The 16,538-nt window shown below is 42.4% G+C and overlaps 1 protein-coding gene across 1 annotated transcript; it reads right to left on the bottom strand.

The window, feature by feature from the left end:
- Positions 1-760: 760 nt before the first annotated feature.
- Cd5l (CD5 molecule like) lies at positions 761-11,206 on the bottom strand. Its single transcript, XM_029556460.1, has 6 exons — positions 11,094-11,206; positions 8,797-8,823; positions 6,639-6,962; positions 5,293-5,631; positions 4,209-4,528; positions 761-1,787 (listed from the first exon to the last, which is right to left on the bottom strand). Exons 1-6 carry the CDS (start codon positions 11,119-11,121, stop codon positions 1,761-1,763), a joined length of 1,065 nt encoding a protein of 354 aa, XP_029412320.1. The 5' UTR covers positions 11,122-11,206; the 3' UTR covers positions 761-1,760.
- Between the last annotated feature and the right edge of the window lie 5,332 nt (positions 11,207-16,538).

The raw sequence follows: 16,538 nt of genomic DNA, 5'->3' as shown, positions 1-16,538 counted from the left end.
AGAGCACATCACACAGATGGGCAACTGTTGAACTGTGATATCTGATTTATCAAGCCACAATAAGTCAGTCACAGTATAAGCATTATCTTAGCCACAGAGTCTATAGTTGTTGATTTTTATAAATAAATCCCGATTACATACTTAGTATCATTCTGTCTTGTCTCAGATTTACAGTTTCCCAAGTAGGACATGAAGGAGTATATCTGTAATCCAGCACTCAAGAAGTTGAGGCAGGGAGATTGTGAGTTCCAGACCAGCTTGAGCTACATAGTGAGTTTGAGACCAGGCTTGACTACAGAGGAAAACCTTATCTTAAAAATATTATGGGTCCCAAAGTCTCTGTTGATAAAATGAAAATGATGCTTTCTGATTGGAGAAAGATACAATCAAAGCTCTTTCCAACTTTTTTGCCTCTCTGACTTTTTCCCAGTAACCAAAATGGTTTTCTTTGAGAAAGTAAAATGCATTTGTGAGAATCACTTTTGTTTAAAATAGTTTATTATTTTATTTATTTTATGTGTAATGAATGTATTGCCTGAATGTATGTAAGGTCACCCGTGTCATGCAATGCCCATGGAGGTCAGAAATGGTCATGTTAGATCTCCTAGAATTGGAGTTACAGATGGTTGTTAGCCACCAATAGGTGCTGGGAACCAAACCTGGGTTGGTCCTCTGCAAGAGCAGCCAGTGCTTTTAGCCACTGAGCCTTCTCTTCAGCCCAAGATCCTTTTTGTTAAGTTCCAGTCTTGTTAGTCAGTTATACAGGGATGAAAACAAAGGTATTTTATTGGAATAGTCAGAAAATAAAGCACATTTTCCTAAGTATCATAAAAGGTTTACCAGTTAGCTAGCTTTCTGCTGTTATGACCCAAGGAAACTAATCTACAGGAAGGAATCGTTACTCCAGCTCATAGTTTTAAAGAAGCCAAGACAGAGGGAGGGTGAGAGAGAGTGGCTGGGGACAAAATATTCCCTTTAAAGGTATGCCTGAAACTACCTGCTTCCTTCAATTAGACCCCATCGCCTCAGGTTTCCACCACGTCCCAATAGCTCATTAAGTTATGTATTTGTCAATAATTAATCTATTCATAAAGGCTGAGGGCTCATACCTCATGAACCAGTCAGATTCTAAAGGCCCCACCTATGAACTCTGATGTATTAGAGACAAAGCTTCAAACAAAATGGTATTTTTGGTAGACATCTAAAACTCAAACTATAATAGTCAAGGACTACAGGGCACCACTCTGCTACTGAAAGAGTATGCTGCTTTCTCCGAGAAATAGCAGAGAATGAGGTGCTATTGTTCTGATCACTTCATTTGTCATGAAATGTGAGAAGAGTTAAAAAAATATTTTCTCCCCTACTTCCAAAAAATTGCCTGTGCATTATTCCCTTCCAGATGCTCCTTTTGTTGTTTCATCCTCTATTTTGTTTACAAACAGACTATGCCTTAGTCATGGCCTGCACATCCATCATAGTGACAGACCAGAGAGTTGAAGGTGGACTGGGAAGAGGCAGGAAAGGCCAGAACCAATACCAAGGGGTCAGCAGTGAGCATAGGGTAACTGGAAGCTCTTCCCAGCAAGGGAGCTCAGCAGCTCGTATCTTAAGGTGATGATGGGGGTGTGTAGCCCTGAGATCAAGGTGAAGGCACAAATTCAAACTCCAGAGAGCCAGAGGGGGAGGTGGCTAAAGTCCACAACCAGGACTTAGATTGTTAGAAGGATCAGCAGGCCCTGGAGAGCAAGCAGGTATCCAGGTTAAGTATCGGAGTCCAAGACACTATTCTGTAAAGAGAAAAGGAAAATGCAATAAGGGCAAGAATAGGTTTGCAAGCACTCATTCTTTTCAAGCTAAACTGTCCAAGGAAGCAGACCAATGCCCAGAATATGAAAGAGCTAATGACATACAAATCTCACACTGACAGAAGCCAGGCCAAAATTTGGTGTCATGCCCAAAGGCATATTCAGAAGGCTCCTGGGGGAGTCATGAATAGTATAGGCATTCTGCATCCACAGAAAATTAATGCCAACAACCTAAAGGATGCCGAAATCCACAGGTGCAAATGACTCCTATGAAGTTGTGACAAAAATGTTCATATGACCTAAGCTCACCCTCCTACATACTTTGAATTATCTGTAGAATACTTATAACACCTAGTCCAATGCAAATGCCATGTAAGTAGTTGTTCTGTTCTGTTATTAAAAGAATAATGATAAGAAAAAGTCTGTTGATGTTCAGTAGAGTGTAACTTTTTTTCAAATACTTTACATGCATGGATGCAGAATACAGAGAAAACAAGGGCTGACTGTATTCATATTTTATCGTCACACAATCATAGACATTCTCAGAAGAGCTCATTGCTAGACCTCCACTTGCCCTCACAGATTGAAAATAAGTTTTAGGGACCAACAACAAACAGGGTGAGTAGGTCATTTTCTACAGATAGTTCAAACTTAGCCTAAAGGTTGGAGTTGCCTCAGAGAGCTAAACTGGGATTGAAAGCAAGGATTAATCATTTAGTTCTATTATACGCACTAAGAGCAAATTTTTCTAATATCCCCCCCCCCGCCGGCCCCGAAGAGGTAACTTTCAGACGGGGGGCAGGGGTATAGCCCCGTAAGTTCTCAGGAAACCTGGGTTTAATCTTTCACACCCCTGAAAGCACCTGATGGGCATGTGCCTTTGGTCTTACTAAGTACGTGGCTACAGAACAGCTAAAATGGGACGCTCACCATGGAGACATGAGCACCCTAGTCCGTGTTCTCCCCCAGGTTTATCTCTATAGCAGAGAAAAAGGGCAGAAACACTTCACCTTAACCCAAGTCTCTTAAGGGCCAAGGGAAGTCCTGCTCCCGTCCTTGTGAAAAGAGGCGTTGCAGGGTCCGATGCATGGGTGCTGCCACCCTAGCCATGGGTAATAAAAATTTTAGGTTTCTAAACTCTCAGGTAGACAAAGATGTCTTTTGGACATCTACAGGACTCCATTGGCAGTTGCAGAGTCAGGTTAACGCCCTAGCTAACATGGTACGACAGAACAAAAGGGGGATAGATCTGTTCCTAAAGGAAGATGGATCATACATGGCCTTAGGTAAGTTTTGCTGTTTTTACGCCAATAATTCAGGTATAATTGAGTTTTCCTGGGCTTCTGGTAATATTCCTCCTAGCCTTTACGGTGGGTCCATGTCTCCTAAATTGCCTAACTGGATAGATCAAAAGGTGCCCAAATGCCATCAAAATTAAGGACCTAATATAAGCCTTAAAATCAAAACAAGTCAAAGATTTGACTTATATCCCAGTGCCAGTGGGAAATGTAATACCCCGAGCACCTCCATTTTATGTAAGTTTAACTGGTCAATCATCTGGTCATAGGACTGCCCCTAGGAAGACAGGTTATGCTAAATAGATGGGCAGAATACCTAGTGTGTTGATGAGATAGCGACTTTTTCCTGCTTGTAATCCTGCCTACGGGGCCAGAACTTCCAAGATACAGCCTTGTAGTCTGTGAGTTGCCCCCTTTCCTGAATTGTTCAGGGAAGCATAATTTCCCTTTTCCTTCTTCATGCCTTTCTTCCTAAACATGCTTTCTTTAAGGCTTTGGGCTGCCCCAAGCATCTTTCATTTTTTTACTTTCTCTAAAACTTCCTTCTCCTAGCCACATGGCTGCCAGTCAGCTATGTGTGTGACTTCCCAGGCAGGCTCTAAACCAGCATGGCCTCACGTCTGCCTGCCTTCCTTCCTTCCTTCCTTCCTTCCTTCCTTCCTTCCTTCCTTCCTTCCTTCCTTCCCATTCACTTTCTCAAGGCCAAGGTTACCAGCTTGCCTGCCCTGAGGATTTCTTTTTTCTTTAAAATTCTAAAAATATTCTAAAAACTTAAAAAAAAAGCAAATTTTTATGGTTTGGCAAAATTTTCTGACTCATCTTTTTCATGATTAACATAAGTACATTGATCAAATAACTTGGAAAGCCTCTTCTATTCTCATGTTCAATAACTGTATTAAAATTTTTTTCTTCTTACCCCTCACCAATCCCCTTCTAAACAAACAATTGCTAGAACCCCAGTCCCATCCTTGGAGACTTTCATAGAGCAGGCAATGACTATAGCAACTCTGTGGCCTTAGTGGCTCCACCTTGACCACCAGAGTGCCTTCCTACACTTCCTCCATCATTCTCAGAAGTGCCAACCTTGCAAAGGGATGGGACTTACCGAGCAGATCACTGCCACATCTTCCTTGTGGGTGCAGTCATGATACCCCCACAACCTGTGCAGGCAGAACTCCAAGGATGGCTCCTCCCCTGAGCAAACAACGTCATCCAGCCAAATGCGTCCTGCCCCAAGGCCATAGCTTTTGCGGGCTTTGGAGGATGGCAAGATGGACTCCCCACAGCCCAGCTGATTGCATACCACTTGGTCCTCCTCTTCTCCCCAGCCATCATCACAGACAGACCCCCACACACCCTTGTGTAGCACCTCCAGTCTCCCAGAGCAGAGGCTGTCTCCTCCTACCAGCCTCAACTCAAAGGCATCTGCATGTGAAGAAAGAAGAGGGTGATAGGAGGGACGAAGGGAAAAGAGAAAACTATTATCTACGTGGTCCCCAAACACCATCCGCACATTCGAAAGTCTCCACATGGTTTTGGCAATAGCAGCTTCTTCCCTAGGTCTCCATCAGTTTCCAACCCTTGTGGCCAGGTCTGTTTCTTTAACGAGAATATTTTTACTTCATCTGCTTTATAAATATAGTATTTCCTTATAAAATCAAATATTTAAATGGCTTTCTAGTAATTAAAAATGTAAGAATTCAAAAATATGCAGTGTGGTATGCCCTATTATATAGCATTCTGTACCATAGTCTATGGTGTAATAGTACAATACACAGCTTTTTAAAGAAATTTCTTATACAGAGAATTGGTATTAGCATACAACTAAATAAATTTGCAGTGATTAGTTGATACATGAATAGTTCTTTGTAAATGTTGTTTGAGCCAGGCATGGTGGTGCATGCCTGTAGTCCCAGCACTTGGGAGGCAGAGGCAGGTGACTCTCTGTGAGTTCAAGTCCAGTCTGATCTACATAGTGAGTTACAGGCCAGCTGGGGCTACAGGGAGACGCTGTTTCTAAAAGGCAAAAAACAAAAACAAAAACAAAAACAACCCCCCAAAACCCCCCCAAAACAAAAAAGAAACCCCAAAACCAAAAACAAAAAAAACCCTTACTTGAATGGGTTTCAATTTAACCATGTTCATGAATAAACCTAGTCTCTGAATGTACCGGCGTTATCTTCCATTACCTTCACATTCGATCCATGTGTCCTCATCATGGGTACAGTTGTTCTCCCAAGGCCTAAAAAGGCAATGCTGAAGGTCTGTTTCTTGTCCAGAGCATAATATCTGGCTTTTCCAGATGGGTGCTTTGCCCTGAGTGATCTTGTTGCAGTGTCTCTGGGTCAGAAGTGCCTTCCCACATCCCAGTTGCCTGCACACCACCTTCGCAGCCCGGAGGTTCCAGCCTGCTTTGCACACAGTACTCCTTTGACCCCGGTGTATCATTTCCAGTCGCCCCTGGCAGCGTCCTGGTCCATCTACCAGCTGCACACTCTCTGGGACTAGAGGGAAACTGTTCTCTGGGTCTGGGAAAAAGGGAAGAGGAAGTGTTTATTCTCTACAAGAACATGATATTCTCACAAAAGGGAGTCTGATGTTCACGTGGCTCAGTTATTGGTGTTCGGTACAAAGTTATTAGAGTAGTGAGCACTTCCTATACTGGCTGAAAGAATGGACGCGTGCATTGATGAACTGAAAGTTTCTCGGTTCCCAGTTAAATCATAATTTCAGTAGCATTTTAGTTTTCAAATTATTTTCACATTCAACTTCTTATTGCTTCTCTCAAGAGACAGAAACACTATAAATTTAAACATTGATAAATAAATATATTAACACTAAATGTCAAAACCTTTTTGATTCAACAATGGCATGAATAAAGTATCCCAGACTAATGTTCCCAAACCTTGACTTCCTAAAAAATAGGAATGAAGATTGAGCATCAGGGGAAAATATGATAGTTTCCCTGCTAAAAAATTCTGTTGCTAAACAAAATGGGGGGAACATAGGCAAGTCTCTCCACCAAATCATAGTCTAAAAGGGAATGTATACACAGAAGGGGGGACACTAATAAGTTATAGAAAGGAAGTACATGTAGGACAGTGAAGGAATGGACATGTGTGTGTGTGTGGGGGGGGGCATCTAGCTATCAATGAGATCCTATTGGTTTCCTGTTAGTATCTCCTCTTTCCCTGACAGGATGGCAGACTCTTTAGGAACTGAAACTTCCAAAAAAGCATGAACTATACTGTCTGAGTTCATTTCTTCTCCCAAAACTCCATCCCCAGCTCCATTTATAGACATTTAACAAATGTTCAGTGGCTAGTGTATCTGGCATATATGTATGTAAATATGAGAAATTTAATCTCATACATAGCTTAAACCTAAGAAAGAAATGGCTTGAATAACAATTTTGGATATTATCTTCAAGTCTCACAAATAAGAAAGTGTGATTGTGTGACAGTCACAACGACTAAGAAAAGTGGACAATGGGTATGGGCTGCTGGGAGATGATCTTTGAACCTGCCATACTTACTCTCACACACTGCCCCAGCATCTTCTTCATGGGAGCATTCCAAAACATATTCATCTGTTTTACATTTAGTCAATGTGTCTTCCATCCCACTGCAGTTAACCCCTTGGATAAGGACAGGCTGCTCGTTTGAGGCTGGTGGCTTATATAATGCACCACTGCGGGTTATCTTGGCTGCTCCACAACCCAGCTCCTGGCATACCACGGCCACATCTTTCAGGTCCCAGCCATCATCACACACGGTACCCCACTGACCATTGTACTCCACTTCTACCCGCCCTTCACAGCGGTGGGCACCTCCCACAAGTCGCACCCTGGGTGGAGACTCTGCAAAGAGATAAGATATTAGGCCTGGGGGAAGAAAAAGTGTGCTCAGGGTGCATTTACAGTCAGTGCAGGGCTCTTCCACCTTTGATAGAGAGTATGAGGAATTGGGGTCAGAGCAGGAGACACGCAGGAATTCAGGAATTCTTTATGATCTTAATTGTTTGCTACCCTCTACCTTGGCCAGAGAAACTTCTCTCTGCAGTGGTCAGCAGTTAATGCAGATAGTTATGACTTGTCACAGTGCTGAGAACAAGTGACTATTGAGCGCTCAGGCTTAAATGAGGCATCTATATCAACCTCCATTCCCTAAGGCTCAGGGAACATCACAGGAGAGGGGGTAGAAAGAATGTAAAAGCCAGAGATGGAGAGGAGTGCTGTGAAATTTTGTCTTCTGAACGTGGCAGGGCCACTGCATCACATGGCCATGAACTCATTACAGTTTTGGGTGCTGCACAAGACCCGAACAAGATTAAGTCAACAAAATCAGTCAACATTCCAGTAGGCAGCATTAACTGAACTCAGTGGGTTACTTAAAAAGAAGTGAAGGTATGAAGTGGGGAGGAAGACAGAGTGAGGATGCTTCAGAGGGGAGCTGAGGTGGGTATCATTCAAGATACATTGTTTACATGTATAAACTTCTCAGTAAATAAAAGATGTTCTAGTTTTGAAAAACAGAATTTCCATTTTGTGCATTTGATTTTAAAACTTACACATATGAGTACAGATACAGGTCATATGAAAATAATTCTTGGAACATTGGATAAAGATTAAAGTTTGGATTGACATTGTTGTGCAATTCAGGAAAAAGTTCCTATCAGGATCATACACAGGCTGTTTTATTTCATTTTGGTTAGTAACACTTTTGTTTTTAATTAATTTTTATTTTGATGGAGATGACTAGAGCAGTTCTCAGAAAAAAAGACATAAGTTAAAAATGAAACAAGGAGTAACTAAAATAATTCAGCTTAAGAGAACTAAGTAGAGGAAATTCATCTTGAAGAAATCAGAGTGGGAGAAAGGCGGAGGGACACAGGGAGGCAGCTGTATTTGATTCAGTGTCTTTACCCTACCTTATTAGCAGAAACCTTAAGGGAAAGAGGAGCGGCATCCTCATCCAGGAGGGCTGCCATTGTTTTGAACTGGTAACAATCCTGGAGGCTGAGAAAAAAGACTGGAGTAGTCTGAGTATCTGGGTAAGAACTCAGAAGCAGCACTCTAAGAAATCAAGGTGCATCTACATGGTTACCATCCCACTCTAATGGTAGAGCTTCTACCTAGTTGTCTGTGGTAAAGCCTGTACCACCAAGCAAGAGAGAACAGACGGATAGTGTAAAAGAAACTATTAACTTTCAACTACCCTCAAGTCTCTCTCTCTCTCTCTCTCTCTCTCTCTCTCTCTCTCTCTCTCTTTTCCTCTCTCGTCTACCCATAGTACCCATTGTTGGTCAAGCTACATGCAGGTGCATTTCTAATTCAAAGGTGCCAGTAAGGCTGGAAGAAAATCTGATTCTGGGAACCCAGAGGGGCAACAAAGGAAGCTTATTTCCTGTACAGGGCCACAAGGGGGCCTGAAGTGAGGCCATATTCTGTTTGGAAACTAGCTGAACTTCTGGAGCCATAGAGGACCCTTATCATGAAAGAGCATCCTAAGCCCATTTAGTTCTGCTGGTGGAAATACATCCACATAAGACTGATGGGATGGAGGACGCACTAGAAAGAAAGATTACTGGCCCTATTTTGAACCACAGTCCCTCTGAATAGCCCAAGAGACCTCAGATTTTCCTCCAAAGCCTGGAGGCCTCCATTTTGAGAATTAAAAAAAAAAAAATCTTACCTGAGAGGCCAGGTCTAATGAAAATGGCTGAGGAAAGAAAAAGAAAGGAGCGTGAGGTCATGGAATACATTTCCAAGTCTTTGTTAAGGTAGTGCAATTGTCTAGAAGGTCTTGGTAAGTTTTTGAGGAAGAATAGAAGATATACAGTTCCAAGGCCAGATCTGTGTGACTGCCTGAGCTTCAAAGGCCACCAGATGTTGATGAAGAATCATGGAGACCAATCCTAACAACTAATTGACCTTGTTGTTCCTATGCATGTGTCAGTGGCTGTACCCCAGGCACTGCTCCAAGTGGTTTCTACTCTAGTCAATTTGATTGATTGACTGTAGCTGCCTAAAGTGGGAGTGTGCTGGTGCAACCTTTTGGTTCCACAGGAGAAAAAAAACACTGGAGGTCACTGAGAAGTCCCTGGTGGTAAAGGCAATGACACCACAGACAGAGCAGAGGATAGAGGATAGTGGCATGATCTGCACTGTCATTGCACTTAGATGAGACTCAGCAAACTCCTTCTATATAGGGTCAAAAGTAAAGATTTTAGACTCAATCAAACACATGCTTAGTTGCAACTTCTTAGCTCTGCCCCTCCAGCGTGAGAACAGTCCTGTATATGTGTTATATGTGTATATATGTATATATAAGCATGGCTGGGTTCCTACAAACCTTTGTTTATAGACATCATTTTAAATTTCAGGTAATTTTTATGGCTGGAGAGATTGCTCAGTGGTTAAGAACACTGACTGTTCTTGCAGAAGACCCAGATTTGAATCCTAGCACTTACATGGCAACTAACAACTGTTTGTAACTCCACTTTCAGGGGATCTGACAGCCTCTTCTGTCCCCTGTGGGCATTGCGCAACACGGGTACACTTACATGCAGGCATAACACTCATACACATAAAATAAAACTAATAAATAAAATATTTAAAAAAATTAAACTTCAGGTAATTTTCATGTATCATGAAATATTTCCTTTTAATTCCCCCCTCACCATTTGAAAATGTAAAAGACATCTATAGCTTGTAAAGTTGTAGTTCATTAACAATTTAAATCAGTAGATCAGAAGCAGCTCTTTAGTTCCAAACTTCCAGATTTATCAGAATATCTTTGGAACACTAGACTTTTCCCTACAAGATCTGTATATGCTTGGACTCCTCTGTCCTTTAGTCACCCTCCTAGACCTGTGAAGTCTCAGTAGTCCCTAAAACTAAGCGTTTTCAATTATATAACTTGCCTACCACCCATACCTTATAAGATTTTTTTTTGAAAGAGCCAATATCTTTACATCTCTAGCCTAGAGTTTTCAAACTGCTCCAAATATATCAGTACTTAACACTGAAATATTTCTTTGTTTCTAGATAATTTCTCATAAATCTCATAACCTTAATCTTCAGAATGAGGCTGCTCTCAGATGGACTGAGGCTCTGGGGTACATAGCATTGTCTTTACTTTATAGGTTAGAGAACAAAATTTCAGAGAAGTATGGTAACCTGTAAATTCGAATAAGACATTAAAGAGCTATGACTAAAATGCAGTTTTCTTTGCCTCCCCAAATTCCAGGTTATCTAAGGTAATATTTAGGCTAACATAGGCTATAAAATACTCTTTAGAGGAAACCAGACTAAATGACAGATGAAAGACATCTTTTTTTTGGTTTCTTTTAAAATGAGACAAAGGAATTGAGTGGACTTTTATTACAAAAGAAAACATGCTCAAGGGGTGAGTGTGGACTTCTTTAACAAACCTCTTATGGCTATAATTCCTTCTCTTACTTTGGCTACTGCTACCCAGCATTTATTGCCTTCTTATTGGTAGTGCATTTAGGGAAACAGATGCAAAAGAAATATATGTAAAATTTCTGTAAAGATAAGGAAAGACAGAAAATATAGCAATCAAAGCATATGATCTAGGAGGCTGGGGAGATGGCTTAGAGGTTAAGAACACTGACTGCTCTTGTAAAGAACCTGGGTTTGGTTCCTAGCACCCACATGGCAGTTAACAACCATCTAACTCCAGTTCCAGGGAACCTAAAATCTTCTCCTGACCTCCGTGGGCATTGCATGACATGGGTGCACTTACATACTTGCAGGCAATACACTCATACACATGCAAATAATAAGTAAAATATTAAAAAGCATATGAGAAAGTAGATATGAATTAAGGGCCTTTCTATGGTCTAGAATAGTTGCTAGTTATAAAAAGCCATTCTTGGAAGATATCTGAATCTGAATAGGAGAATATGCTTCTAATTAAGGTTCCAGAAAGTCCTGAAGTCTAAAATCAGGAGCAGAGATACTCACCAAGGATCAAGTTGAACAACAGAGCCATAACCCAGGCAGCCGAAGACACGGAAACAGCCTGGACTGAGCCTTGGGCAGCACTGTTCAGTTTGAAAGCTAAGAGGAGAAAGGCAGCTCCTGCTTGTGTCAAAAGCTTTATCAGATGACCAGAAACCCTAGGAGACAGAACCAATAGAACCAAATCTGCTGAGTTCAGCATGTCTAGAGGAAGGGAGATGGCTGAGAATGGCAAAAGATAATGAACCCCCACACACACACACACGAGAGAGAGAGAGAGAGAGAGAGAGAGAGAGAGAGAGAGAGAGAGAGAGAGAGAGAGAGAGTCATTGTCATGACGTGCTAAGAGCCAGCTCCACTCATCTCTTCTTCATCCTCTCCACTGTATAAATAGGGGAAACAGCTTTCATAAGGAAAAGTAGCTACCCCAATGTGGCCCTGCTTCATTAGAATCCCAGACCATTAGTTAGCCTCCAAAGGTGGTTTGTAGGTGAAGTAAGTGAATTTGAATTACCTTACTTTAGAAGGATCTGCTTAGAGAACACGGGAGTCAGGGCCCATAATAAAAGCAACAATAGCTTTGAAGGCTCAACCCACAGGCCATCTATGTCTGCCTACAGGACTGGCTTTCCTGCCTTCAACCAGCTTTCCAAGTGCTGAGCGGGAGGCCCAATACACAGATCTGGTCTTCTATGCTTATACTAACTGTGCCCATCTTTGGAATCTAAGTGGCCATAGGTCCCTGTGGTGGATGGACATCTTTTCCTGAATTCAGGTGGCCTTTAGGTCTAAGTTATGATGTAAACAAATTGAACCACAGACCGCTAAGGTTTCCCCTGCTTTGCACAACTGTCCTTCCAGAGCTATCAGACTAAAGTATTCAAGCACTCAGCTTCACATACTAGAGTAACCCTCATTCTTTCAAGCACATAACTTTTCCTTGAAAACGGGGTCTCTTTGCTTCTTTGCGACAGGTCACTTAGCCTAAAACTGGCAAATTGTAGGATTAATTTTTAATACTTTCTTTATTTACTTCTTATTGCTAAATATAATAGTGGTCACCTTGGTCAGAGAAGCTTCTTTCTGCAGTAGGCACCAGTTAATGCAGAGATTAATAACTGGTTAAAGTTCTGAGACCAAGTGACTGTTGAATGCTCAGCCCTAAATGTATTATGATATCACCCTTTGCCCCAAGGCTCTGGGAACATCACAGTAGATGTGTTGGGAAGATGTGCTGAAAAGAATGTAAGAGCCAGAAGATACAGGAAGGAGTGTTATGAAATGCTATCTTCTGGATATGACACGGCCATTGCACTTAGGAACTCACTGCAGCTATGGCTACTCACATAAGACCTGCACAAGATCAAGCAAACAAATCAGTCAACATTACACCAAGCAATACCAAGTGGACTCAGTGGTTTACCAAAAAAATGGGGTGGGGGGGCTGAAGAAGTAGCCCAGTGGCTAAGAGCAATTGCTGTTCTTACAGAGGATCCAGGTTAAGTTCCCAGTACCCATGTGCTGGATAGCTTTACTGTCAATTTGACACACCTGGGTTGAGAGAGCTGCAACTGGGGAATTGCTTCCATAGGACTGGCCTGTGGCCATGTCTGAGGGGCATCTTCTTGATGAGTGATGTGGGAGGGCCCGGCCCACTGTGGGTGGTGCCACCCCTGGGCAGGTGAGCCTGTGTTGCATAAGAAAGCAGGCTGAGCAGGGGCCAGGGGAGCAAGTCAGTAAGCAGTTTTCCTCCATGGCCTGTGCTCCAGCTCCTGCCTCCTGGTTCCTGCCCTGTGTTCCCTACCTTGGGCTCCCTGATGAACAGCGCCCTGGGAGACGTAAAAAAAATAAACCCTTTCCTCCCCAAGTTAGTGGTATTGGTCAGAGTATTTTGTTACATCAATGGAGAAACAAACTAGGACAACACATAATTCATGATTCTCTTTAGGTATGAGGTTTATTAGAATGAGAAGACCTCAAGGTCATGATTGGGCCTTGAGGTGGGAGAGAGAGCATCATATAGAAACAGTACAATATATGGAGATCAAAGCATGATGGACTTTAAAGACGGTGAGGTGCTTCCTTTTAAAACCTGAAGTTTCATTAAGATATCTCTCATCTATCTATCTATCATCTATCTATCTATCATCTATCTACCCATCTATCATCTATCTATCTATCTATCTATCTATCTATCTATCTATCTATCATCTATTTATCTATGTATCTATCATCTATCTATCTATCATCTATCTATCTATCTATCATCTATGTATCTATCATCTATCTATCTATATCTATCATCTATCTATCTATCTGTCTATCTATCATCTATCTGTCTATCATCTATCATCTATCTATATCTGTCATCTATATCTATCTATCCATCCTTCATTTACCTATCAAGAGAGACTATGAGAGGGATTATAGAGCCAGGGACTCCAGAGAATCCTCTTCAGAGCACTTTCCTCAGCAAATCCCCCTGAAGAATATCAGACAAATCCTGAGAACAAAGGAAAGGTCTGATTTTTATAACCTTTTGGGGTAGAAGGAAGCTTCACATCACATGATTTAGTTCAGCATATCATATGTGACAATAAGCATGGAGGTGCCACGTACTGTAAAATGACAGCTGCCAAGGCTTCTGGTTCCACAAAGAGTGGCAGGGACACACTGCCTAATTCTGACTGTAGGATCTGGCCTAATGGTACAGGCCCACGTTCTAACAATAATCATCTTCAATAAAGTTTTCAACTGCTGGAAGTGTCACGCAATGTGCTGAATGGAGGGAGTAACTGGGTAAATGAGGAGTAGTTCAAAATACCAAAAGGATAAGGTCTAGTAATTGCAGTAGCACATAAAAACTGCTGTGAGAGAGGAAACATGAGGAGTTTTGGGGACACAGTGTCACCTTCACTTGGAGATATTCCAAGAAGGCATTACAGAAATGGTTATATTTGAGCACGGCTTAAGGGTGGGTGGAGTGGCACGTCAGCATTGTTGAGCACATGTGAACAAAAGCAGAATTTTCCATTTATGAAATGACAGGTAGGTATGGGATGGCAGGATAGCCAGAGTGGTCAGTGCTCTGGAATTACTGGGTTAGAATGTAATGTTAAGACACATATAATTGAATTTACCTTTGAGGAAAAGGAATTTACCTTTCATTTTGTGCTGTGGGCAATAAGCACTACATAGAGAACAGGCTTGTGATTCAGGAACATAGTTCCTGTGAAAAACTGACTGAAAGAAGAGGAAGGAAGAAAAGAAAGACAAAATATTTCCCAGTAAAATACTTTGACTGACAGAGTCAAGAACAGGAAGGAAAATAAAGCTTCTCAGTTAGAAAGGACATTGTTTTATAGGACAAAGAAGTTACTAAAAGTATTATTCATTTGTCGTAGAACTGTCCTTGATCATGACAGCTATTAACATCTTAGAGTGTCCATAATTACCAATTAGAGACTGTCAACAAGATCCTGCCTGTTTACATTTCCTAATAGAAGGAGAGAGATGAGGAGATAATTAGACCCTTACCTGAGATTGCAGCCACTCCCTATGGTGCCCCCATTCCAGCTGTATGTGATTCCACCCCAATTGTACATGCTCCTAGGACATGCTAGTTTTATTGAAAGTGGAAAGTTAACTGAGATGGAGAGAAAGTCCACCTATGCAGCTATAGAGAAGTTGTTATCCATTATTTTAGTTACTTTCAATTGTTGTGACAAAGTACTCTGACCAGTACCAACTTGGGGAAAAAAGGGTTTATTTTAGCTTAGGTTTCCTGGGTACAGTTTATCACTGAAGGCAGGAAACTGGAGAAAGGAGCTGCAGCACAGGCCATGAAAGACTTACTGGCTTGCTGCTTTGGCCTCTGCTCAGCCTGCTTTCTTATACAACACAGGACCAAAGGTAGCACTGTTCACAATGGGCCAGGCCTCCCACATCACTCAAAAATCAAGAAAATGTCCCACAGACATGGCCACAGGCCAATCCAGTTGAGGAAAATTTTAAGCTGAGCTTTCCTCTACCCAGGTGTGTCAAGCTGACAACTAAAGCTATCCAGTACATCCACACTGTGGAACTTTTCAGTGACATATGTATTTGGGGGTCGTTCATGCTTCTATATGTAATCTAAATAAGCTCATTGGCTCACCCAGCTGAACTTGGATGGAATTGTTACTTCGGTCTTAGGTTGGTACCATATCTTGGGTGAATAAATTTTAGTTCCTCAGGAAAAGTTCCCACAATAGCATTTTAGCACATGTGTTCTGGTTGCAGCATGGCAGAAGAATTGAAAGAGAATGAGACCATTACTGGGTTATGGAGATCCATTAAGAGAACTAGATGAGATGTGGCACATGCTATAATCTTAGCATTCCAGAGGCTGAGACAAAAGGACTTCACATTTAAAGTCCAGCCTGGGCTATATAGTGAGACTCCTGGAGAGAGAGAGTGAGAGAGAGCAAGAGAGAGAGAGTGAGAGCGAGCAAGTGAGTGAGAGAGAGAGAGAGAGAGAGAGAGAGAGAGAGAGATCACTGGACTATTCCAAAGAGAAAAACATTTGAACAGAAAGTCTGAGACTGTGCCTGGAAATCATCATGTTTAGGAGGTATAATGGGAGGTAGGCTGCTTACCAGGAACCAGGAAGACTGTATTGGGCTGGCAGCTTCTAAAAAATAGTCAAATTCTGAAATTAGCACTGAGATTAAAGAGGCCTTGGGCTGCTTCTGCTTCCCTGGGGCTGCACGACCCACTGGCCTCTCTCTTGGGTAAGTCCATCACTCTCCATGCCTTGACTCCCCCAGCCTCATTCACCCTCTCATCTCCCCTGCCCGTTTCTCCTCCTAGCCTGGGTGTTGTCCCATTCTTTGTCTTGGCGCCCCAGACACCGGGGGAACCACCACTGCTTACACCCTTAGCATCCAGACTGACCCAGTTCCTTCTCACAGTCCCCAGGAGCCCTCTGGGCCTGGTCCCACCCTCACCTACCTCTGTTTCCCTGGGCTGCAAAACCCATTAGCCTCTTTCCTGGACACCAGGGCTGACCTCTCAGCTTCCTGATCCTTTGCATCCAGACCAACTCAGTTCCTCCCTGCAGTCCTCAGGAGCCCTTGGGGTCTCTTCCCACCCCCCTCTCCCTTTGCATCTCTGGGTGGCATGGCCACCAGCTGCCTAAGACCAGCATCTTTCCTAGGCCCTGCTCCCAGGCCAGTCCAACCCCCAAATTCCTGAGGACAACATCTTTCCTGGAATGATCCAGACTTTAGGAGAGACCATGACAGCATCTGATCCTCATCTGACTTGGGCCTCTGTGAGAACTCCTGAAGACAAAAGTAATCTGGCCACTCCAATATAAAATCAAAAGAGAGAACTGGAAGCTTAGACGAACCAGCTTTTCATGCCAAAAAGTAAACCACAAAGGCACATAAAGTTCACAATAAGAAG

Source organism: Nannospalax galili, unplaced genomic scaffold, assembly GCF_000622305.1.
Source record: "Nannospalax galili isolate Female #2095 unplaced genomic scaffold, S.galili_v1.0 scaffold591, whole genome shotgun sequence".
NCBI lineage: Eukaryota > Metazoa > Chordata > Mammalia > Rodentia > Spalacidae > Nannospalax > Nannospalax galili.
This window is presented reverse-complemented; position numbering and strand designations above follow the sequence as displayed.